Below are 23,047 nucleotides of genomic sequence, written 5' to 3'. Positions count from 1 at the left end.
TTTTTAATTTCTAGAAATTATTATTTTTCCCCAATTTTGCCTGCTCATTTTTAGCCTCTTTTTCCTGCATTGTCTTTTCAAAATCCTTGTTATTTCTTTAAACATCTGAAACATGTTTAATGCTTATCATGTACCTAAACATTACTGTATCTGCAGTCATTGCCAGTGTGATTTTACAGTTCAGTGTTTCTGCTATCGTTTGTTTATGCTGGCTTATATTTCCTTCAGATTTTTATAACTGTTTGCTCTGAGCTCAAGTTTGTTACAACTTTATTCATGGGAATCCTTCAAAGCTTAGATTTAAAGTCTATTCTCCCAGAGAAGAATTGTACTTGCTTGCGCCTAGAAACACTACTAAATTGAGACCAATTGAAATTTTTGGCTTTTTGGCCTGCAAAAGTTTGAGGGCTTAGAAATCTTTGGGGAACTCCCCCCACCCCACCCCAGCCAAGGTCTATTTTTATAGCAAGTGTTGCCAACTCTCTTTTACACAATGAGGGTATTGCCTTTTGGCGACCCCAGCTTTATGACAGGGTCTCTGACTCAACTTCCCATTTTGTATGGGTCCCAGCCTTTGTCTCTTGCACCCAAATTTGGCCTATTACCTGGCCTGGGGCACCAACAATCCGCAGATACTGTCAAGGCAGTACTGGCCTCAGGGCTGGCTTACCATTTGGTTTTATGGTTTCTGATTCCTTCTCTGATTCCTTTCCTCCACTTTTCTGCCAGCCCAACAATGCATTTAAAAATATGGTTTTTGGGGGGTGCATGGGTGGCTCAGTCGGTTAAGCGTCTGCCTTCGGCTCAGGTCATGATCCCAGGGTTCTGGGATCGAGCCCCGCATCGGGCTCCCTGCTCAGCGGGAAGCCTGCTTCTCCCTCTCCCACTCCCCCTGCTTGTGTTCCCTCTCTCTGTCAAATAAATAAATAAATACATACAATCTTTAAAAATATATTTAAGATTTTATGTATTTATTTGGGGGGCGAGGAGCAGAGGGGAAGGGAGAGAATCTCAAGCTGACTCCCACTGAGCACGGAGCTCAATCCCACAACCCCGAGATCATGAACTGAGCCAAAACCAAGAGTCGGATGGTTAACCGACTCAGCCACCCAGACGACCCTAAAAATATGTTTTTAATTTTTTTATCCGTCATTTTAAGTGTTCTGTACCAGGAGGATTTCCCTGCCTATCTAGTCCACCATATTGTCAGAAATAGAAATCCAACGATTTTTCTTAGAAAACATGTCACTCATGCAGGAGTCCTACAAGGCAGGTAATTTCTACTTCAGAGTCAAGTATGTTTTACAAACCCAAGATTTCTCCTTCCTGCTCTGTTTCTTCATGTTTGTTTAGAATGTCTCTGGAGAAACAGAGTTGCATAGTTTCCATAACTGAGCACAGATTGAATGAAAGCCCTGTGAGAATAGCTATTATTGTACTAGATAATGAGATGATCATCCAGGACCACATCAAGTTGGGATAAAATAAAGACTATGGGAGAACTGATCAATTCCTTTAGATACCCTTCTGTCAAGATCAGAGTCACTTTCCTCCACAATTTTGCAGTTTGGGAGGAGGTGTTTCAAAATAACTGATTTCCCTGGCTCAGGATGTAAATTTAAGAGAAGATTCTGGTAAAGCCAGAGGAGATATTTCAACATAGATGCTTTGCCAATTTAGGGCTTTGTGGGAGGCTTCTTGACAGTTCTACTTCTGACCTTGTACAAAGTCATCTTTGTAATATGGTGATGGAAAAAAGAAAAAGTCCTCCAGTGAAGGGAGTGGAGCAGAAAGCCCCACCAATCTCTTGGTCATCTTGAGCTGAAAAGAACACTTTTCTTCTTAAAAGGGCTTTAGGAGGATGGACATAAAACGATTGACATAGGATTTGTACTGTTTCGGGGAGCCTGAGGAAGGCTCTGGCTTCTTTTGATATGCATGAGACCAGCCCCTTTCTTTTTTTTTTTAAAATATCAACTTTTTTATTCTTATGTTAATCACCATACATTACATCATTAGTTTTTGATGTAGTGTTCCATGATTCTTGTTTGTGCATAACACCCAGTGCTCCACGCAGAACGTGCCCTCTTTGATACCCATCACCAGGCTAACCCATCCACCCGCCCCCCTCCCCCCTAGAACCCTCAGTTTGTTTTTCAGAGTCCATCGTCTCTCATGGTTCGTCTCCCCCTCCGACTTACTCCCCTTCATTCTTCCCCTCCTGCTATCTTCTTCTTTTTCTTTTTTCTTAACATATGTTGCATTATTTGTTTCAGAAGTACAGATCTGTGATTCAACAGTCTTACACAATTCACAGCGCTCACCATAGCACATACCCTCCCCAGTGTCTATCACCCAGCCACCCCATCCCTCCCACCCCCCACCACTCCAGCAACCCTCAGTTTGTTTCCTGAGATTAAGAATTCCTCATATCAGTGAGGTCATATGATACATGTCTTTCTCTGATTGACTTATTTCACTCAGCATAACACCCTCCAGTTCCATCCACGTTGTTGCAAATGGCAAGATCTCATTCCTTTTGATGGCTGCATCATATTCCATTGTGTATATATACCACATCTTCTTTATCCATTCATCTGTCGATGGACATCTTGAGACCAGCCCCTTTCCATCCTAGGTCTTAAATAAGCACGGCATTAATAACACACCCGCCACTTCACTGACAGTGTTTCTAACAGCTGGTTTCTTGGAGCGATTTGCAATATCACGATCTCTTCTACAAAGTGACACTGCCTTTCAAAAAAAGGCTATCCAGTTGTTCTTCCTCCACTCCCCCCGTAGCTCACACAGAGCAAGAATCCCATGAAAATCTATTAACCCTGCGTCCTGTACTCAGCCTGGGATTTCAAATACAGTCTAGGATTTCATAATTTTTTAGTAACACCATTTTCCCCCATGTAGAGTTCCACCTTTCTTTCTTTTTTTTAAGATTTTATTTATTTATTTGTTTATTTATTTAGAGCCCGTGCGCAGGCCTGAGCACTCACGAGGGGAGGGGCACTCTAATCGGAATGCAGAGCCTGAGGGGCTCACGGTGGAACTAGATCGCATGATCTGAGATCCTGACCTGATCTATAACCAAGAGTCCATGGCTTATGAGACTGAGCCACCCAGGCTCTCCTAGAGTTACACTTTTTTTTTTTAAAGATTTATTTATTTATTTCAAAGACAGAGAGAGAAGAAAGCACAAGCATGAGTAGGGGTGAGGGGCAGAGGGAGAAGCCGACTCCCCACTGAGCAGGGAGCCAGACGCAGGGGCTCCGATCCCTGGATTCTGGGATCATGACCTGAGCCAAAGGCAGACGCTTAACCTTAACTGACTGAGCGACCCAGGCGCCCTCAGTGGCATATTTTTATGACAAAGCTTCCAAAAGCAAAAAAGGAAAAGGTCTGTCCTGGCCCGCCTTTCTGTCCAGGGAAATAATGGTGGTGGTGCACTGTTGCCAAGATAGATGAACCTTGTGAAAGGGAGTCTCACTTGCTTGGCCAGTTGGTGGGGTAGTGTAACTGCGTTAGGGAGGCACATTCACCCAGCCTGGCCTGTGAAGGAGGAGTTTTGCTGATTGGCACATCCCGCATCTGGCAGCCCTCCCAGCACCCGGGGCCCATGGCTACTTGAGACGAGATGGAGCCCTCCCCAGCAGGCTTGGCACATGGCCACACTTCAGCGGTAATAGTTGAGCTTTGCCTCAACTTCTGGTTTGTGCTACTGCGCTTCTTCTCAGAGAGCATCAGACCTTGATACCTTGACGGTCTTCTGTTCACCGGACATGGGCTCCCTCCCCATGCCCTATTTAAAATTCATACCTTTACAGAGAGTGTACCTATATTTGCACCAGGAGCTCCAGGGGCTCTGCCGCCCAGCCTGCAGTTAGCTGTGGTTTCTGGGATGTGGGACATGGAATCTATTTTCATCCAACTTGGCCCCAACCCAGAGGTTCCAGCCCACTGAAGCCGGAGGTAACTGATGTGATTTAGGCCTGATTTACTGAGCTTGTTTTTCTCCTTCCAGCATCCTCAATGTGGAGGACTGTTCTTGTTCTGATTTCTGGACCATAATTTTTTGTAAGGTTTTTCAGGTTAAAAAAAACCTCAGGCATCTTTGCCCCTTCATTACTTCTCGGTTTATTCAGTGCACGATCAGCTTCTTCCGCTATCTCTGTAGGTGACACATAATGCTGCAGCTCCTGCCCTAGGCAGCTGAGGTGGTCCCTTGTCCTTTGCTTCTCAACAGCTGACATCTTGCTGTTATTTAAAAATTACATTAATTAGGGGCACCTGGGTGGCTCAGTCAGTTGAGCGTCTAACTCTTTGACTCTTGGTCTCCGCTCTTGGTCTCCGCTCGGATGGTGGTCTCAGGGTTGTAGGGGATCTGTGTGTAGTTGGACTCTGCGCTCAGCGGGAGTCTTCTTTCTTTCTCCCTTCCCCCCTGCCCCCCCATGTGTATGTGTGCTCTCCCTCTCTCAAATAAATAAAGAAAAAGATCTTCAAAAAATTACATTAATTAGCCCACTATATGTGAATATGTATGACATTTTTATGAAAAATAATTATTTTCCATACTGGAAAATATTTAGTGAGAAGAGTGGCATTGTTTTACATTTTTGCAAATACCTTTAATGTCTGTTGCAATAGGTAGCTGGATTCTCCTATCTGTTTCTACATCCCATCTGTTGTAATATCATATATTGTGTGGCTTCTGGAAAATTCCATGATGCGTGAGAGAAGTGTGAGAAAAGGCAAATAGCATCTTGTATTATGAAAATGGTTTGGGCCACGTAGAAAGGGCCTCAGGGACACCCCCAGAGTCCCCAGACCACACTTTGAATACCTGTGATCTAGAGTGAGGGTCAGTACACCTTTTCTTAGAGGGCCATATTGTAAATATTTTAGGCTTAATCTGTCCGTAGCTATTCAACTCTGCTGTGGTATCAGGAAAGAGCTATGGGTAACATGTAAACAAATGGGTATGACCATAACCCACAAAAACTTATTTACACAAACCTGCAGGGGGTGGGAGGAGGTGGGCTGGATTTGGTATACTGTGGCCGGTGAGCCAACTCCTGGTCTACAACACCAAGCTTGCAGGGGCCCTGGGTTTAGGGCTTGTGCCACAAAAAGGGGTGGACGGTGCCCTCTGATTCATCCTAGCCAGGCCCCTAACAGAGGAAGAGAAAAGGAACTTCTCAGAGAAGACTAGATCTTGTACTTTAATTACCCTAGTTCCCAACTGGTAAAATCCAGTCTCCACCTTCTACTTAGACATCCCTCGGCCAGCTCTGCTTCTCCCATGGCCCAAGCTTCTGCCCTGCAACTCTGCTGCTCCTCGGGAAGCAGATGCACATCCAACTCTGGGGAAGCTGTGCTGTCTCTGCCTCTCCCGCCACCTCGGGTCATGGGCACCTGGTCAGGTAGTACAAGCTAGCCAAGGGGACCAGCCATCCCCCTGACTCCTGAGTTAGGCCACCTTGGTGACATTGTGTCATCTGTGCTTGTTTCCTTTTGGAGCCTCTTGCCCACACACCCCTGTTCCCATGGGGACCAAAGCTGTCTTTGGACTTGAGTCTTAACCTGCCTTTTACCACTCTTGCCTACCCATTGCCCCTAGATCTGGTGGGAATAAAAAGTCTTCAGTGAGCAGGTGTTTTTCTTCCTCTGCTGCAGAGGCAAAGAACTCCTGGTTCTGGTTCCTTTGTGGATCCAAGTCTCTGACCTGACATTTCCTCCGGTCATTCCCATTCGTCCTCTGGTCCTTCCCTTGACTCTGCCTGCCTCCGCAGCCCTTTGGCAACCTGGCCTGTGCTGGGTGCTCTCCAGCTGGAGGACATGGCCTCTGGACCCCAGGCTGGCCTGGGCACGAAGGAAAACAGGAGGCTGGGGCAGCCTAAGCAACTTGTATTGAATGCGCTTGCCCTTCCTCAACCGTCCACCAGCTTCATCTTCCTTTGCTGTCCTTATCTTCTCTACCAGGGTAATGCAGTCACCCCAGGGGGGCCTGATACTACTGGGCAAAAGCTGGAGTCTCAGCAGGGTAGGGTGGGGCAGGCTCCAAACTAGTCTCCTTAGCTATCAGGAGGGGTCCCCCCCCCAATGTATGCCCCAAACCAGCTTGCCCAGTTCCATTCCCCAGAAAAAGATTGTGTGCCACCAGCTTGGGAGGAGATTCATCTGTTCCTCTGCCTACCACTTTCAAAGTCAACCAGGAAGTTATTGCTATTTGGCTTTAAAAATAGAACATTCAAGCTGGACTTTTATGGTCTTGTGAAGAACACTGTGCTCATGCCCACCCACACCTGGTCTCTGCCCCTGCCTGGCCTCATCCAGCTGCTCAGGAGCCATTCTCAGTGGGCCCCTCAGTGGAGACTTGGTAGATTTATGAGTTCAGCCTTGGCTGAGACCTTCTCCCCATGGCTCCCAGCCACCGTTCAGCTGCTCTCCCACATCCCATTCAGCCCACGCTGGGACGTTCTGTGTCTTTTTCTGCCTCCACCCCAACTTGCTGAGTCACCCCTCAGCCCCTTTCCCCTGCTGCCCTGTCCCAGCCCTGTGGAGGAGCAGTGGCTTGTCATGCCAGAGCCTCATTTAGTCCCACAATGGCAATGGTGGCTCTAAGGCTACCCGTGTTGGGACTCAAGTCAGCCTGGTCCATCCCCTCCCGCTCTGAGGCACTGATCTTTAACCAAAAGCTGGTTCCTTCTCTGTCTGGACTTCAGGTGCCTTTTGGTTTTGAAGCTGTACCTGATCTGGAAAGTTACTTTTAGTATGTGTAGACTCTAGGATGTCCTCAAATGAGTTCTTCAGAGCCAGAGAGAAATTCCGCTAAAGCTCTCAGAGATCTCCGACACCCCGTGGCAAGACTTAAGGAGTGCCTGGGAGGGCAGGGCCTGTGGGGAGAAGCTGCCTCTGGAGAGCTCATTTGTAGACAGATTGTAGAAATAACTCCAGAGCCAGTGAGGCCTTAGGCCAAAATTATGTAAAGAACCCAGGGAACCCAGGCCCCATCTTGTTTTTCCTGGAGGTTAGGTTTCTAACATAATGGAAAGAGAAGACTAATTGTCATCCCCTGGAAAAGGTAAGTGTTCTCCTTCAAAGGTCCTTCAAGGAGGTAATCAGGCCCATCAATATCCTTCAGATGCAAGGCCTTCAGGTGCTGTCTGCTTCAGTTCCGGTACGCCTTCCTCTGGGATAAGATCATGTCAAACTAGGCAGCTGGGACCATCGAAAAGTTTCTCTGAAAACTGGAATGCAAGCAATGCAAGCTTTCTGGCTTAACCCATAAATCTAAGTCATTATCAAGAAAAGAGTGGAAGGGCGCAGGGCCCAGAGAGGGAGAAAGTGTAGTGATGAGGGGCAGCTGGAGAGACCACAGTGCAGACAAGACTCCTAAATTCCCCCCCTGCCTCTTGGACATCAGGTAACGTCTTGGAGCAATAGCAAGCAGGCTCCCTTCTTCAGTTTCCATCTGCCTACGTGACCCTGGCCCAGTTCTGTTCACACTCACAGCTGCCCAGAGCCTGTCCTGCCCTTGGCTTTCCCATCAGCACCTGCAGCTGCTGCCCTCCTAGGCCTCTAACCTCTGCACCTGCATGTCCGGAGGGTTTGTGGGAAGCTTCCGGGAGAAAGCAGGGGCGGTGTCCTAACGCAGCGTCCAACCCAACCAAACCCTGTCCTCTCCCACTTCCCTTGCAGCTACCACAACACCCGCCTCCCCCAGTGCTCCTGAGTACCCTCCCATTGCCGAAGGGCCCACTGCCTCGCCAGGTCTGCGTGCTGGAACCTGGGAGCTGAACCTGAGCCTGTTCGATCCGAGGGCTGAGAGTCAGAGGGAAGACAGGCAGGCTGGTAGAGAATCTAGGTTCCTAAGCTCGAGTCGTAGTCTAAGAGAAAAAGGCAAGTGTGATGCTCATTTGTCACCGAGAGCTGGTGAGCGTGGCCTCGTAGGAAAGAGAGCGTCTGCCTCTTCAGAGACTTGGGGTCTGGCCTCTGCCTCCGTTGTTCTTTGGCTTGAGGTGGTAGCTGTGGTGGGGTCAAGGCCAGAGCTCCCCAGGCCTCCAGCATAGAGACGAGATCGCATGGGCCACTTCTGCAAGACACGGGGATGGGAAGTGAGTAATGCTCACTGTTGCAGCCCCTCGTAATCCTTGGCACCCGAAACTTGGCCTTCACTAGCCCCCCTCCCTGAGGCCCTCCTCCACCATGACTGCTCTGATGACAGTGGTCTCGGCTCACCACTACCTATGGCCCCCTGCCTTCCCCTGACCCGCTGAGCCTGGCAGAGAGGCTCATGAGGAGCTGTCTGAGAAGAGCAAGGTCCTGAAAGGAGCCCCCCGACGGTGGGGAGGGAGGTGCATGGCAGAGCTGGCAGCAGCCAGGGGCTGGGCAGCGGGGAGGGCAGCAGAGCCGGGGCAAGGAGAGGGTCCTCCTGATACTGAACAGCCCTGACCTCTTCTCTTGCTCAGCCCCCAACCCAGGTATCCCTGGCCATACTTCGCAGTGCTGCCCGTCCGTCTAAGCTGGGGACCTCCTTGTGCATCCTTCCAGCAGGAGCGTGGACAACCCCAGAAAACACCAGTTGACTCTGCTCTGAGGGCTGTCCTCCTCTTGGCAGCCCCTCGATGGGGTGGGGGCGCCAAAGGGGCACTGCTCCCCGCTAACTATCCCATCCCACCCCGCTGCCTGAGTTCTAGACAGAACCGGCTCTCATCTCTTCTTTCTTCAGCATATTTATCCATCACCTTCTACATGCAAGGGCCTGACTTGGGTCATCGCTTTACAGGTAAGGAAACGACTCTGCCACTGTCAGCATTTCAGAGTTGTCCCCATTTAGTCTCAAGTTCTTGCATTTTAGCTATATTTGCATGAAAGAAAAGAAATCTCAAGTTTCAAGACATTTCAGAACTGTGATGTTTAGGGGATAGAGAGGGTGAACGTATCCTCCATAAAAACAAGGCGGAGCCCTTTCCAGTGCTGTCTGGCCTCAGAGGGCAGAGATGACCCATCCTTTATAACAGTTCACTCTGCAACCAGCAGCTGACAGCACCCTTGGCCTGCCTGGTGGCTATGAGCATGGGCTCTGAGGTCAGACACCCTCAGGTTCAAACTGCATCGAGCCACTTAGTCTCCCCAAGATTCGATTTCCTCATCTGTAAAGTAATCCTCATTGGGTTCTCGTGTGGACAAGAAGATGGAAAGAACTGGAGTGCTAAGCCCAGCTCCTGGCATAACTTTAGCACCCAAATACTGTTATTGCTGTTATTCACCAGTGATGGTGAATATTGTTAATTATACTTTTCACTCATGATCTCATTTCATACCATGGAGGGGAAGTAAGGCTCGTGTTAGCTTCCCTTTCACATATGATAAAGCTGAGGCTCAGGAAAGGCAGGTCCCGGTCTAGGAGGTGGGAAGCACCCCCCTCACACACACACACACATTCTGCCCCCCCCCACTGCTGGTCCCTCCCCCACCCCAGCTTGATTGCGTCTCCAGTGAGGCTTTCTGAGACCTTGTTCTCCCAGAGGGGGATCCCTCCTATGGCAGAAGTCCAGAGGACACCGACGCATTATATGATAATCAGGTGATGTGCCCTGGAATCTAGGACTCTCCTGGTGCGGTTTCCTTTCCTAGGTCCCAGCCCCAGAAACCGCTCCGAATTTCCCTCCTCTTGGAGGAACTGCATTTTCCATGAAGTCATTTCCAATCACCACCCCCACTGCACCCAGGGTCAGCCGATTCCCAAGAGCCAGGCTTGGCTCCTCTCCCTCTGACAGAGCAGGAAGCAGCCAGTCCCCTGGTCCCCACGTCAGCTCTGCTCAGAGCAGGGGGCCTGAGTCCAGTCCATCCCAAACCCCATTCCCCAAGGCCCGGGGCTCGTGGCCTACCTTGAGAGGGTGTAGGTAGCAGAGTCCACGCAGGAAGGGAGGCCAGGCGGGGCCGGGCAACTCATGGCCCAGTGTGCGGGTGAGGTGGGCTATGTAGCTGGTGGCCAGCACCAGCACATCCAACTTGGAGAGCTTGGTGTCGGGTGGCACAGCAGGCAGAGCGGCCTGCAGGGCCAGGAAGGCCTGGCGCAGTGTCCTCACCCGGCTCCGCTCCCGTGCAGCGTTCTTGGGACTGGCCTCACTCTGCACAGAGGACCCCAGGTGAGTGGGTCTGACTGGACCCCCATCGGCCCCTGTTTCTAAGAGCATTCTAGTGTGAGGTCTCCTTCCAGAGCAGTAGTGCACTGAACAGCAGAGACCTGAGGACCTCAGGCCCTGTTTGTCCACTCTCAGTCCTACCCTGCTTTACGCCTGAGGAAATGCAGAGAAGGTGTCACCGGGGGTCAGATGGCAGCAGGGTGGCAAGGCTGGGCTCAGAAACTGAGAGTCCTTTCCTCTTTCTAATACTCTAGCCCTTGCTCCGTCCACACCCAAGTCTGAAGCCTGCTTATCAGGGTGCCCTGGGACCGCGGGAAGCTCAGAGCCAGCCCTGCTCCGTAGGGCTGACCCTTGCCCAGCCAGGTCCTGAGATGAAGACACAGCTGCAGTGAAGAAGAAAGGACCCCCAACCAGGGCCCAAAGCCCACAGCTGCCGTCCTGGCCCCACCACCGGCTGCAGTTCCGGGGCTGTGGGGAATCCACCCCATTCCTCCAGGCCTCAGGGCCCCCAGAGAAGTGAGTTGGGCCAGCTCTCTGAGCCGCACTCTGGTTGAGACCCCCTGAATTACCCCATCCACCCAAGCGTGGAGCCTTGGGGTCGAAGGCGCCAGTGTCCCCCCTCTTGGGCAGGGACAGTAACGCTGAGTGAGGCTTCGCCGTCAGAGTGACACCTCAGCCCTTCCAACCTTCCAACCCCTGCCTCCCCCCCCCCCCCCCCCCCCCCCCCGCTCCCTCCACAGGTCCAGCATTTCCTTACCCGGCCACGAGCCAGGCTCCTGGGCCTGACCCCCCGTGGGCTCAGGGCAGCTCTGCTCCACCTTTGGTCGCTCCAGCTCGTCTCTTCCCACAGGTCCTGCCTTGTTCTGCTCAGGCGGCTCCGCTTCCTGCCAGGGCCTGCTACCAGCCGCCGCTTGGCCTTGGCCGGCTTCTGCCCCACTCCCGGCATGGCGGGGGCCCTTCTGACCTCCCTCTGTGACATGCCACAGCCCCGGGGTTGGGGGGGGGTGCTGCAGCCCCTAGACGGGAACACAGTGCCTGACGGAGCCTGTGGGCGCAAGCTCGGCGGGCAGGCGGGTCGCCCAGCCAGCAATGTCTCTGAGGGAGCTGGCGCCCGGTCAGTCCCGCTTCGCTCCTTGCTCTGGGAAAGCCGCCCACCGGGCGCAGCCCCCGCGAGAAGCCTCCTGCCTGCCTCCCAACCGGCTCAGGGGTGGGGGTACTGACGCCGGGAGTGGCCGAGCCCTGGGAGGAGGCCCCTGCTGAAGGAGGCAGGAGGGTGGTGGGAAGGGAGCTCCCTTCCCAGAGCCTTGCCGGACGGACCCTGACAGTAGTCCTGCCATGCACATGCAAGTCTAGCTTTGAGGCTCAAGTCCCTGGAAGGGCCCCAAACCCCCTCCTTTGCCAGAAGCCCGCCTGCACACACCCCTAAAAGGACCTTTCCCCCCCTTGCCAATGAACATGACCTTCCAGCCACAGGGCACTACTCCCCATCCCCCAAGCAGGCCTCCTATTTCCAACCCAGTGCTTCTCCATTCCCCGGAATACCTTCCTCCGGGGGGGAAAGGCTGCCTTCATCCGTTGGCTTATACCCTTTATTTGTGAGGATTTCTTCAAACCCCACAGAGCCCAGAGCCCATGTCTCCCTGTTTGATGGATACCCTAATTTATGCATGACCACACCCTGGCGAGTTCCCTCACAGTTCAGTGTTCATAGATCACTCTGTGCCAGGCACTGTGCTAAGCACAGTATTCTCTTATTTATTTCTCAGAACAACCTTCTAAGGAAAAAGAGACTCTCATATCCTCATTTTACAGATGGGAAAACGGGGATCGGGAAGTGACACAACTAGTAAACGCAGCTAGTAAGTGATGGGAGTGGGATGAGAGCCCAGGGCAGCCAGGTAGACTTGGAAGGCTGCCCCTCAGCCTACGCTGTTCTGCTGTGGGTGGGTCACTCACATGTCTGTCCCCATGCTGGTCACATCATCTGCTCCTTACAGCTAGTCAGGAGGAGTGAGGATGCAGGGACAGCAAATCTGCCACAGTAGCCCCTACCTGTCCCCAAGTCCCAACCTCTGCTTGCAGCACAATCCATCTGAGATGTCCCTTTGTCCACCCACTATGAACTCCAGGGGAGACAAAATAAGTAGAGAGAAAGGAGAGAACGGACAGAGGAGTAAAGGTGGAGGTACATAGTAGAGTGAGACAGAACCACAGCCAACCAGAGGGAAAGGAAACAGGAAGACAAGGAAAATCCACCTGAATGTCCATCATCAGTAAGGAAGTGATCACGTACAGTTTGGTATCTCCATTCTATGGAATGATGCGCAGTAATAAAAAGAAGACAGACCTCTGTAGAGTGACATGAAAATAACTCTCCAAGATGCATGGTTAAGTGAGAAAAACCTAGCTGTGGATCAGTATACATGATAAAATCCCACCCGGGATCAAAAACACCAAACACCAAAAGCTGTAAGCGTGGAGGTTTATGTGTTTATATGAATGTATAGAAACTAGACCAAAAAGTTGCACACCATGTTGTTTTGTTTTGTTCTGTTCTGTTTGTTTTACTCTAGAGGCAGAGAACGAAACATGCTCTGGATCTGTGGCACACCCTGGCCTTTGGTACCACAGGGACTCCTGCTGGCCCTCCTTCACCCCTCCCCTTTTACCCCATTGCCATTCTTCTTCCCTACCGCCATTTCAAAGTATTTAATGTATACTCTTTTGCTAGTCTGTGTGGTGGTTTTAAAATATGTACATGAATTCTTTGATACTTCTCTCTTCAAAGGTGGAGCCCAATCCCCCTCCCTGTGAGTGTGGACCAGTCTTAGCAACTTGCTCCCAACAAATAAAACGAGGCAGGGGCGCCTGGGTGGCTCAGTCATGTCTGCCTTCAGCTCAGGTCATGATCCTGGAGTCCCTCTTTGGGCTCTGCGCTCAGTGGGGAGCCTGCTTCTCCTGCTCCCTCTGCCCCTCCCCAACTCATGCTCTCTCTCGTTCTCTCTCTCTTGCTCACTCTGTCTCAAACAAATAAATAAAATCTTAAAAAAAATCGAAACAAAACAAAACGTGGAAGCAGTGTCAGCGTGAAGCTTCTGGAACTAGGTTATAAAAGATGCTGTAGCTTCCTCCTGGGATCTCTCGGTCCTCCGGCTCTAGGGGAAGCGAGCTGCTGTGTCACGAAGGTACTCCAGTTGCCCTGAGAGGTCCAGGTGGTGAGGAAGGGAGCTTCTCACAACAGCCAGCACTCACCGGCAATGGTGTGAGTGCACCATCTCGGAACGGACCCTCCAGCCCTGATTCAGCCTTCAGATGACCGAAGCCCTGGGCAACGGTTGGAGTGTGACTCATGAGTGTCCCTGAGCCAGAGTCACCCAGCTAAGCTGATCGCACCCACAGACTTTCTGACCCACAGAAACCATGGGAGGCAATAAATGTTTATTGTTGATTAAGTTTGGGGATAATTTGGTAAGCAGCAGTAGAGAACTCATGCAATATGTGTTACTCAACCCTGTGCATCGTTGTATGAATAAATTTTAAATTCATTAAAATAATGCATTTTATATTATCAGTATATAACACGGTATCAGCTACGTAGTAAGTATTCTATAAGCTTCACTGTTACTGCTTCCACTCAATCCTGTGGGTTTTTTGTTTGTTCCATAATATTCTTAAGAGTTTATTATAAACTAGTTTCACAAGCCACAAGAAAGTAAAAGGACTTTTACTTTTTACTTGTACAGCCTTTCAGAAAACAGGCAGGGAGCTGATAAGGGCCAAGATGAGTCTAGGTGGGTGCATTCCAGTGGGGGGGGGGGGCTTCACTTTGGGGGTGGGGGGCTGCCTGCCTCTCTGGAGGGGGCATGCTCATTGGAGTTGCTCTTCCAGGGGGGATCCCCATTGGGGGACCCATGGGAGGCCTCAGCCAGGTGGCAAGCCCACCATGCCTGGAGGGGATGCCCCTTGGAGGCCCATAGGTGGGGGAGGACTCCTGTGGCCAGGTGAATACTGGGTTGGGGCCCCCCCTGCAGTCTTGACCATGACAGCAGCGGCAGAGGCTGCAATAATGCCTCTTCCTTGTGGGGTCATCACCTGTTGGGATGGCCCACCGACCTCTTGGCCTGGCCCAGCAAGGCCTGCAGGGTCCCGGGCCACTGGAACCCCAGCTGGGACTCCTGTGCCAGCAGCAGGCTGATCCCTGGGCCTCCCGCAGCTCAGCAGGTGGCACTCGGGCCATACCAGTGTCTTTGGGAGGAGGTCCCTCTACTGTTACTGAGACCAGGTTCCCCCCTGCATTAATTGACTGAGTATTGCCAGAGTGCCATCCGGAAGGGCAGAATCTGCACATCCAAGCACCCCACGTGCTCAGCACCACCTGGTATTAATCAGATTCCCAGTTTTATGGTAGGATAGCTATAAAGGGCTGTTTTAAGTTGCCTTTATCTGATAAAGGTGTGTGTGTGTGGTGCTTGGTGGTGCTCAGATTGCATTTCATTTTTCTCCATATAGGGAGACTGTTTTCCCAACATCATCTGCTAAACAGTCCATTCTCTCTCCCTGCTCAGTTACAGCTCCCACTTTATCATATAATAATTTCCCATATTTATACATTGGTCAGTTTCTGAGTTCTCTATTCTGTCTTGCTGATCATGTTGTCTGTGTTTGAGCTAATAGCACACTGCTTTTATTGTTACGACTTTGTAGCATATCTTATTATTTGGTAGGGTAAAACTCCCCTCTTCACTCTTATTTTTCAAGGTTGACTTAGTTATTTCTGGACCCTTATTTTTCCACTTAGATCTTAGAGAAAGTTCATTGGGTTCCTAAAAAATTTAACTGAAATTTTGATTGGGATTTTATTGAATACACGGGTTGATTTGGGGAGAATTGCCATCTTTATACTTTTGCATCAAACATTCCAAGAACATGAAATGTCTCTCATCTTATTTTAAACATCTTTTATATCCTTTATTAATTGTATAGTTTACTCCATGAATGTCTGTGTGTTCTTGCCTCAGTGAAATAGTTCACAGTTTTGTTGAACTAAGTAGTTCATAGTTTTTATTGCTCTTGCAAATGCTCTTATTCTATTCTATTTTCTAGTTGATGATGGCGCTATACAGAAATGCTAGCAAATTTTTAAAGTTTGTCTTGAATCCAGCAACCTTGCTGAACCTTCTTATTAGTCTTAAAACTGTTGCTTCCATTGGTTTTTCTAAGTAGATAAAAAAATCACAATTTTATTTCTTCCTTTCCAATCTTTATACTTCTTTCTTTTTCTTTCCTTAGAGCATTGACTTATGCTTTTGATACTATGTTAACTGTAAGTAGTGATAGCAGGCACCCATTCTTCCCCTAGCCCTATGTAGAATGTATCTAGAATTTCTCCATTAGGCATAATATTTGCTGTAGGCTTTTGATATATAACCTTTACCAGGTTAAGGAAGTATTGGTCTAGTCCTTGTTTGCTAAGAGGTTTTTTGGTGTTTTTTTAAAAATCATAAGTAGGGGGGCGCCTGGGTGGCTCAGATGGTTGAGCGTCTGCCTTCGGCTCGGGTCGTGATCCCGGGGTCCTGGGATCGAGTCCCGCGTCAGGCTCCCTGCTCCTTGGGAGCCTGCTTCTCCCTCTGCTTCTCTCTCTCTCTCTCTCCCTCTGTCTCTCATGAATGAATAAATAAAATCTTAAAAAAAAATAAATAAAAATCATAAGTAGGTGTAGAACTTTATCAAATGCTTTTTCTGCATCAACTGAGATACAGTCATGATTTCTCTCCCTCATCTACTAATATGTTAAATTATTTGGTTGTATTTTCTGACGATAAATCTTGCTTGAGTTCCTATGATAAATCCCATCTGCTTGTGATTAATTTATTTAAAATACACTCTCTGATTCATATAGTGAATGTGTGGTTTAGGATTTTTACAGCCATCTCACAAGTGAAATGAGATTCTAATTTTCTTCTCTTTAACTGTCATTGTTCGGTTTTGGGATCAAGGTTACACTAACCTCATAAAAGGAGCTGGGGAGCTCTCGCTCTTCTACTTGCTGAAACAACTTTTTACATAAGATAGAAATTAACCCTCCTTTGAAGTCTGGTAAAACTTACTTGTAAAACCACCAGGCCTAGTTTTCCTTTGGTGAAGAGGGGAAGAAATGTTAACTTTCCCCTTAATTTCTTTGGTACTTAGTATTTTATATTTTATAGTTTTCTATGAATTTAGCCATTTCATTCAGGAATTCTAACACTTTAATGTACAAAATGCTCTTTATGTCTCCAAGGAAATGAGAAAAAAAACAGAAGTCCTATTCAGCAGAAATTTTCTTTCAAAATGGTAAGCATTTCTCAGCCTTGAGGAGAACAGCGTAGGACTCTGAGAATGGCCAGGCAGTTTGCCCAGGAAGAACACTTGGCCCACAAAATGGGCATGGCCTTGGATCGCTGGTAAAACCCAAAGTTCCAGTGACTCTAACAGACCAACGGTTCTGTGGCTGGACAGGCAAGATAAGACTGATTTGGGGCGCCTGGGTGGCTCAGTCAGTTAAGTGTCCAACTCTTGATTTTGACTCAGGTCATGATCTCAGGGTCATGGGATCAAGCCCCGAGTTGGGCTCCCTGCTGAGCATGGAACCTGCTTAAGATTCTCTCTTTCCTTCTCTCTCTGCCCGGCCCCCACCCCTGCTCATGCGCGCTCTCGCTCTCTTTCTCTCTCTCAAAAAAAAAAAAGAGCAAGCATGTCTATGGAAAGTACAGCCCCTTCGGGGGCAGACATCATTCTAATCTTGAGAGAACTACCCATCAGGAAATCAGGACAGAAGAATGGCATTTTGAAGAATAGAGCAAAAACATGTTTTTCAGACATAACAGAACTGTCTTTTGTCCTCCCATATATATGTAGCTACTCTGATGGTATTAGATGCCAACCTTTCAGTGATGAGCCAAAACGTCAGCAGGGGCTCCCATCCCAAGATCCTCAGACCAGGTTCAAAAAGCCACCCACAGAAAACTCTAGGGAGCTCATTGGGCAGTCCAGAGTTTCTTGCATTCTAACCATCTGTGAGATGAGGGGTAGCTCATGGAATGAATGGTGGGTATTCCCGGGCTTTCAGTTCAATATTCTTTCTTAGAAGTCATTAAGTTTTTGCTAAGGCAGACCTCTCCCAGAAGCTTCTATCTGAAATTTAATCAGGTCAGTGCCAAAGTCAAACTTAGAGGGGAATCCATGGAAATCCTTGCCAGATGGTAAATGTGTATCATCCTTTCCTTCTGTAGGAACTTACCTATCAGAGAAGGAGGGAGATCTGACTCCAAATTTTCTGAGTGTTGGCAGGAGTAGGAAGGAAGAAGGTATTAAAGCTCGAGGCCATGTGGAAAGAGTAGGAAGGAAGTAGGAAGTAGGAAGGAGTAGGAAGGAAGAAGGTATTAAAGCTCGAGGCCATGTGGAAAGAGATCTTCTTGTGCCAAGTGCCTTTCAGAGTTAGATGACCTGGACACCCTCAGGGAGCTCCTCCACCTGAAGGCTCAGTCCTCAGAAGGACCTCAAGGTCATGGTCAGATGAACCTGGGACTCAGGCTATCACCTCCGTGTTGTGTCCACAGCAGGGATGTTGGTATATAAAGGAAAATTTACACAGAAAAAAACAGTGTCCACAAAGCCCCAAGTGGTGAACTAGGAGAGAGAGAGACTGATGTACAAGGAGGGGCGCTTCCCGGCCAGAAGGTGCAGAGACTCCGTCATCTTCAAGCTGATCTTCAAGGCAACTGGGTTCTGCATGGTGAAACTCATCTCCAGGGCACGGCTCAGGTCCATGCTGTGCCTGGCTTTCTCTGTGGCACGGTACCACCTGGATGCATGTATGTGGGTGGCTCTATGAAATGGAACTTTGTCGCCACCTTATGCTTCATCTTCAGCGGCCGGGCCATGGATATAACAGGGCAGGTTCTGCCACCCTGGTCTGAGTGGGCTTCATGGAGCACACAGGCAGCAGATGGGTGAAGGCTCAGCTTCTCTATCATGTATTGGCTTTTGAAGTTGGTCTGGGATCTTTAGTTCTTGGGTTGGACGCAGGCACAGTACCGGGAACTAGTCCAGCTCATGGAAGTTGGGCCTCATGGCTTCTCCTTGGCCTCTAGTGCTGATGACAGGTTCTCCTCTCCCTGGGTTTTGTTTCAGCACAGCACCATTAACCCCCACGGTCACAGGCTACGGCAGAAGGCCAGACGCCTTCCCATTTGGGTGGGATTGGCTCTCACGAAGGTATAGAGAGAAAGTGGATGTAGAGTAGGATCATCTTCCCCTCGGAACTTGAGCCCCATCTCTCAAGAGCTGTTATTTACACTTGGAACAATGACTTCTTGGATACCGATTGTCCCTTTGAAAAAGAAGTGCTTGGCAAGCTCAGGATCCTTCTGCTAGGCAGTGGGGCCAGTGGGAAGGGACAAGAGCAGCCTTCTTCCTCCCCTTCTAGAACAGTCACTCATACTTCTCCTAGTACCTCAAGTGTTTTAGAGGTGCCCTAGAAGTTTCACTACTACTATGGGAGCCCCCCCTTTTTTTAAGATTTTATTTGTTTGACAGAGAGAGAGACAGCGAGAGAGGGAACACAAGCAGGGGGAGTGGGAGAGGGAGAAGCAGGCTCCCCGCGGAGCAGGGAGCCCAGATGTGGGGCTCAATCCCAGGACCCCGGGATCATGACCTGAGCCGAAGGCAGACACTTAGCGACTGAGCCACCCAGGCACCCCGGGAGCCCTCTTTTCTTATTTTTAAATCTCCATTATGTCCCTAGATACTTTCCCTCTTTTTTTTGGTTCTGTGTTTTATTTGCACCCAACTCTTTTTGTTTTTAATAAGTGTTACCAGAAGTATGCTTAGCTTATCTATCTTTTCAAGGACAAGACTTTCTTTTTTTAATACTCTATATATTTAAAAAAATTATTTATAAAAAATTGTGACATAACATAAAATGTACCATTTTAACCATTTTAAGTATACAGTTCAGTGGCATTTAGTACATTTACACTTTTATGCAAACATGACTGTCATCCATTCACAGAACATTTGTCACCTTGCAAAATTGAAATTTTTTTTAGATTTAGTTATTTATATTAGAGAGAGAGAACATGAGCGGTGGCGGAGGGGGGCAGAGGCAGAGAGAGAAGTAGACTCCCCGCTGAGCAGGGAACCGATGTGGGGCTCAATCCCAGGACCCCGGGATCATGACCTGAGCCAAGGGCAGATGCCACAGAATTGAAATTCTATACTCATTAAACAATAACTTCCCATTCTCCCTACCCTATCCCACACCTGGCAACCACCCTTGAACTTTCTGTCTCTGTGAATTTGACTATTCTAAGCATCTCATATGAGTAGAATCTTACAATATTTGTCCTTTGGTGTCTGGTTTATTTCACTTAACGCATCCACAAGGTTCATCCATGTTGCAGTATGTGTCAGAATTTCCTTCCTCTTTAAGGCTGAATAATATTCCATTGTAGATATATACACATTTTGTTTAAAGATTATTTATTTGTCAGAGACAGAGAGAGAGAGAGAGAGAGAGCACAAGCAGGGGGAGCAGTAGAGGGAGAGGGAGAAGCAGGCTCCCCGCCGAGCAGAGAGCCCGATGCGGGGCTCGATCCCAGGACCCTGGGATCATGACATGAGCTGAAGGCAGCTGCTTAACAGACTGAGCTGCCCAGGCGCCCCCTACATGTTGTTTATCCATTCATTGGTCCGTGGACATTTTGGGTTGTTCCTACCTTTTAGCTACTGTGAATAATGCTGCTGTGAACATGGGTGTACAAGTATCTCTTTTGGGTACATACCCAGAAGTGGAATTGCTGTGTCATGTGGTAATTTTATTTTTAATTTTTCTAGGAACTGCTGTACTGTTTTCCATAGTAGCTATACCATTTTATGTTCCCACCAGTGGTGCACGGGGTTCCAATTTCTCCACATCCTTGCCAACACTTGTTATTTTCTCGTCTCTGTTTTGTAATTGCCATCCTAATGCATGTGACTCTATAGTATTTTTAAGTGTCAATTTCATTTATTTTTAGTCTTCTCATTTTTATTTTCTTCCTTCTCATTTCTTCACTTTTCCCCTAGTGTTCATTTTTTCCAACTTCTTGAGAAGAAAGCTTGGTTGGTTTATCTTCAAGTTTATCGTGTTTTGCTAAATGCTAAGAGGAACAATGGAACAAGAAGACAATCATCATAAGCATATTCTTGCATCTAGTAACAGACTCAAAAATAATCAATGACAACTGACAGAAACGCAGGAATAGATGAATCAATTAGAGTTGATCTTTACATACCCCCTTTTTTCCCCCCAAGATTTTATTTATTTATTTGACAGAGAGACACAGCGAGAGAGGGAACACAGGCAGGGGGAGTGGAAGAGGGAGAGGCAGGCTTCCCGCCGAGCAGGGAGCCCAATGCGGGGCTCGATCCCAGGACCCTGGGATCATGACCTGAGCCAAAGGCAGACGCTTACTGGCTAAGCCACCCAGGCGCCCCTTTATATACTCCTTCCAGTAACTGATAGATTACATAGAGATACCTAAGCCAAGATACTGAATGATAGCTAATAAACTCAAGATACTAGATATATCCAAAATATAGGACAAACTGAATATTCCCGGAGAGAGTAAAAATAGGAAGACTGTCAAGGCTAATTTTTATTTTTTATTTTTATATTTTTTAAAGATTGATTTATTTATTTGAGAGAGTGAGAATGAGAGAGAGAGAGAGAGAGAGAGAGAGAGAAAGTACATGAGAGGGGGGAGGGTTAGAGGGAGAAGCAGGCTCCCTGCCGAGCAGACAGCCCGATGTGGGACTAGATCCTGGGACGCCCAACCAACTGAGCCACCCAGGCGCCCTAAGGCTAATTTTTAAATTTCACCTGTATACTCCTGTATTGTTCAGATTTTTATTTATTTATTTTTTTTAAAGATTTTTATTTATTTGACAGAGACAGACACAGCGAGAGAGGGAACACAAGCAGGGAGAGTGGGAGAGGGAGAAGAAGGCTTCCCGCAGAGCAGGGAGCCCGATGCAGGGCTCGGTCCCAGGACCCCGGGATCATGACCCGAGCCAAAGGCAGATGCTTAACGACTGAGCCACCCAGGTGCCCCTTGTTTGGATTTTTAAGTAAAGATTTTATTTATATATTTGAGAGAGAGAGCACACGCAAGAGAGCAAGAGAGAGCACAAGCGGGGCGGGGGTTGGTGCAGAGGGAGAGGGACAAGCAGACCCCAGCTGAGCAGCGAACCTGATGCAGGGCTTGATTCCAGGACCCCAGGATCATGACTCAAGCTGAAGGCAGATACTTAACCTACAACCACCCAGGTGCCCCTATTTGTAGAATTTGTATATTATTTGTATACTTCAAAGAACAATAAGAGATGAAAGGCAAAAAAGCAATAGTGGTTCAACTGGCTGGCTCACATTTTTCCACCACCATACTTAGTCAAAGCCTTGATGAAATCAAAATATATAGGGAGGGGTGCCTGGCTGGCGCAGTCAGAAGAGCAGGCAGCTCTTGATCTCCAGGTCGTGAGTTCGAGCCCCATGTTGGGTGTAGAGATTACTTAAATAAATAAACTTTAATTTTTTAATTTTTTAAGATTTTATTTATTTATTAGAGAGAGAGAGAGCAGAGGAGGGGCAAAGGGAGGGGTGGGAGAGAGAGAGAGAGAGAATCTCCAACAGACTCTACGCTGAGTGGGGAGCCAGATCCCACAACCCTGAGATGAGGACCAGAGCTGAAATCAAGAATCTGACGCTCAACTGACTGAGCCACTCAGGCGCCCCAAATAAATAAACTTAAAAAAAATACATAGGGATTATTACAATTCCCAAATTATAAAACTCATTTACAAAGTAGGAAATAAAAGCAATGTGGGAAAATACATATGGTAAGTACTTAAGGACTATATTTAGTTCCTACAAGCACTTGGGTATAAGGTACATTGCATTGCTGAACTGCAAAAGCAACTCACCATGGGTCAGAACACAGGTAGGTAGATTTCAATTCCCATCTAGCAAGTGTCTTTAGTAGCAAGTTTGAGAGAATGTGTCAGTCCACTTTGGAAGAGTAGGAAAAGAAGGGTCGTAGGGCACTTGGGTGGCTCAGATGGTTAAGCATCTGCCTTCGACTCAGGTCATGATCCCAGGGTCCTGGCTCAGCGGGGAGCCTGCTTCCCCCTCTCCCTCTGTCTCTCCCCCTCCTCATGCTCTCTCTCTCTCTCTGTATCTCTCTGTCTAAAATAATTTTAAAAAAGAAAGAAAGAAAAGAAGGGTTATAGAGGCAAATCCAGGCATACTCACCCCAGCACTGTACAGAAAAGGTAGAACTTTGCTCAACATTATTTGAGTATTTCTATTGATGTGAATGAAACTAACTCTCTTAGCTTGGTGCCATTAGGCAATTAATTCATTAATTTACTCAATTTTCCTTCTTCTGAGACCAAGCATCAAACATCTTTCTGACTCCCAGGCAGGTCTAGCTGCATGATTTTAGAATACTGATGCTATTGAAAGCAATAAGTCAGTCCTTGCAACTCTGATTTCTCATAGTAAATCAATGATGTGGATTCTGATCACATATTGTCTTCCCGAATATTAGACTATAGAGAGAGAATATGTGAATTATTTCCCGTTTGTGTGAGCTACTTTTTTAAAATTGGCATCCTGGCACTTACTTTAGGCTGTTGTGTTTTAGTTGGCGTGGTCAAGAGCACATTTCTCATCCTGGAAAGTAAAAGTCCAGATATAATTGTTTTCCCCAATGACATAGCAAACATGCCACTTCCAGATGGCCCTTACTTTACTTGAACCAAGTACTTTATAATTTACTTTACTTGAACCAACTCTGGCCTTTGTG

General features: G+C 48.1%; 1 protein-coding gene and 1 pseudogene across 1 annotated transcript; both read right to left on the bottom strand.

Annotated features, from left to right (window-relative positions):
• Window positions 1-2,430: 2,430 nt before the first annotated feature.
• Window positions 2,431-11,283, bottom strand: TCF23 (transcription factor 23). The gene is made up of 3 exons (XM_025867665.2): window positions 10,918-11,283; window positions 9,903-10,145; window positions 2,431-8,104 (listed from the first exon to the last, which is right to left on the bottom strand). The coding sequence occupies exons 1-3, from the start codon at window positions 11,137-11,139 to the stop codon at window positions 7,925-7,927; spliced, it is 645 nt and encodes a 214-aa protein (XP_025723450.1). The 5' UTR covers window positions 11,140-11,283; the 3' UTR covers window positions 2,431-7,924.
• A 2,624-nt stretch (window positions 11,284-13,907) lies between these two features.
• On the bottom strand, window positions 13,908-14,508 carry LOC112821272 (small nuclear ribonucleoprotein-associated protein B'-like; annotated as a pseudogene).
• Window positions 14,509-23,047: the final 8,539 nt, after the last annotated feature.

Source organism: Callorhinus ursinus, unplaced genomic scaffold (genome assembly GCF_003265705.2).
Source record: "Callorhinus ursinus isolate GAN/ISIS: 27379988/994484 unplaced genomic scaffold, GSC_fseal_2.0 scaffold10, whole genome shotgun sequence".
NCBI lineage: Eukaryota > Metazoa > Chordata > Mammalia > Carnivora > Otariidae > Callorhinus > Callorhinus ursinus.
Note: the sequence above shows the minus strand (reverse complement) of the source record. Positions and strands in the feature narration are given on the sequence as shown.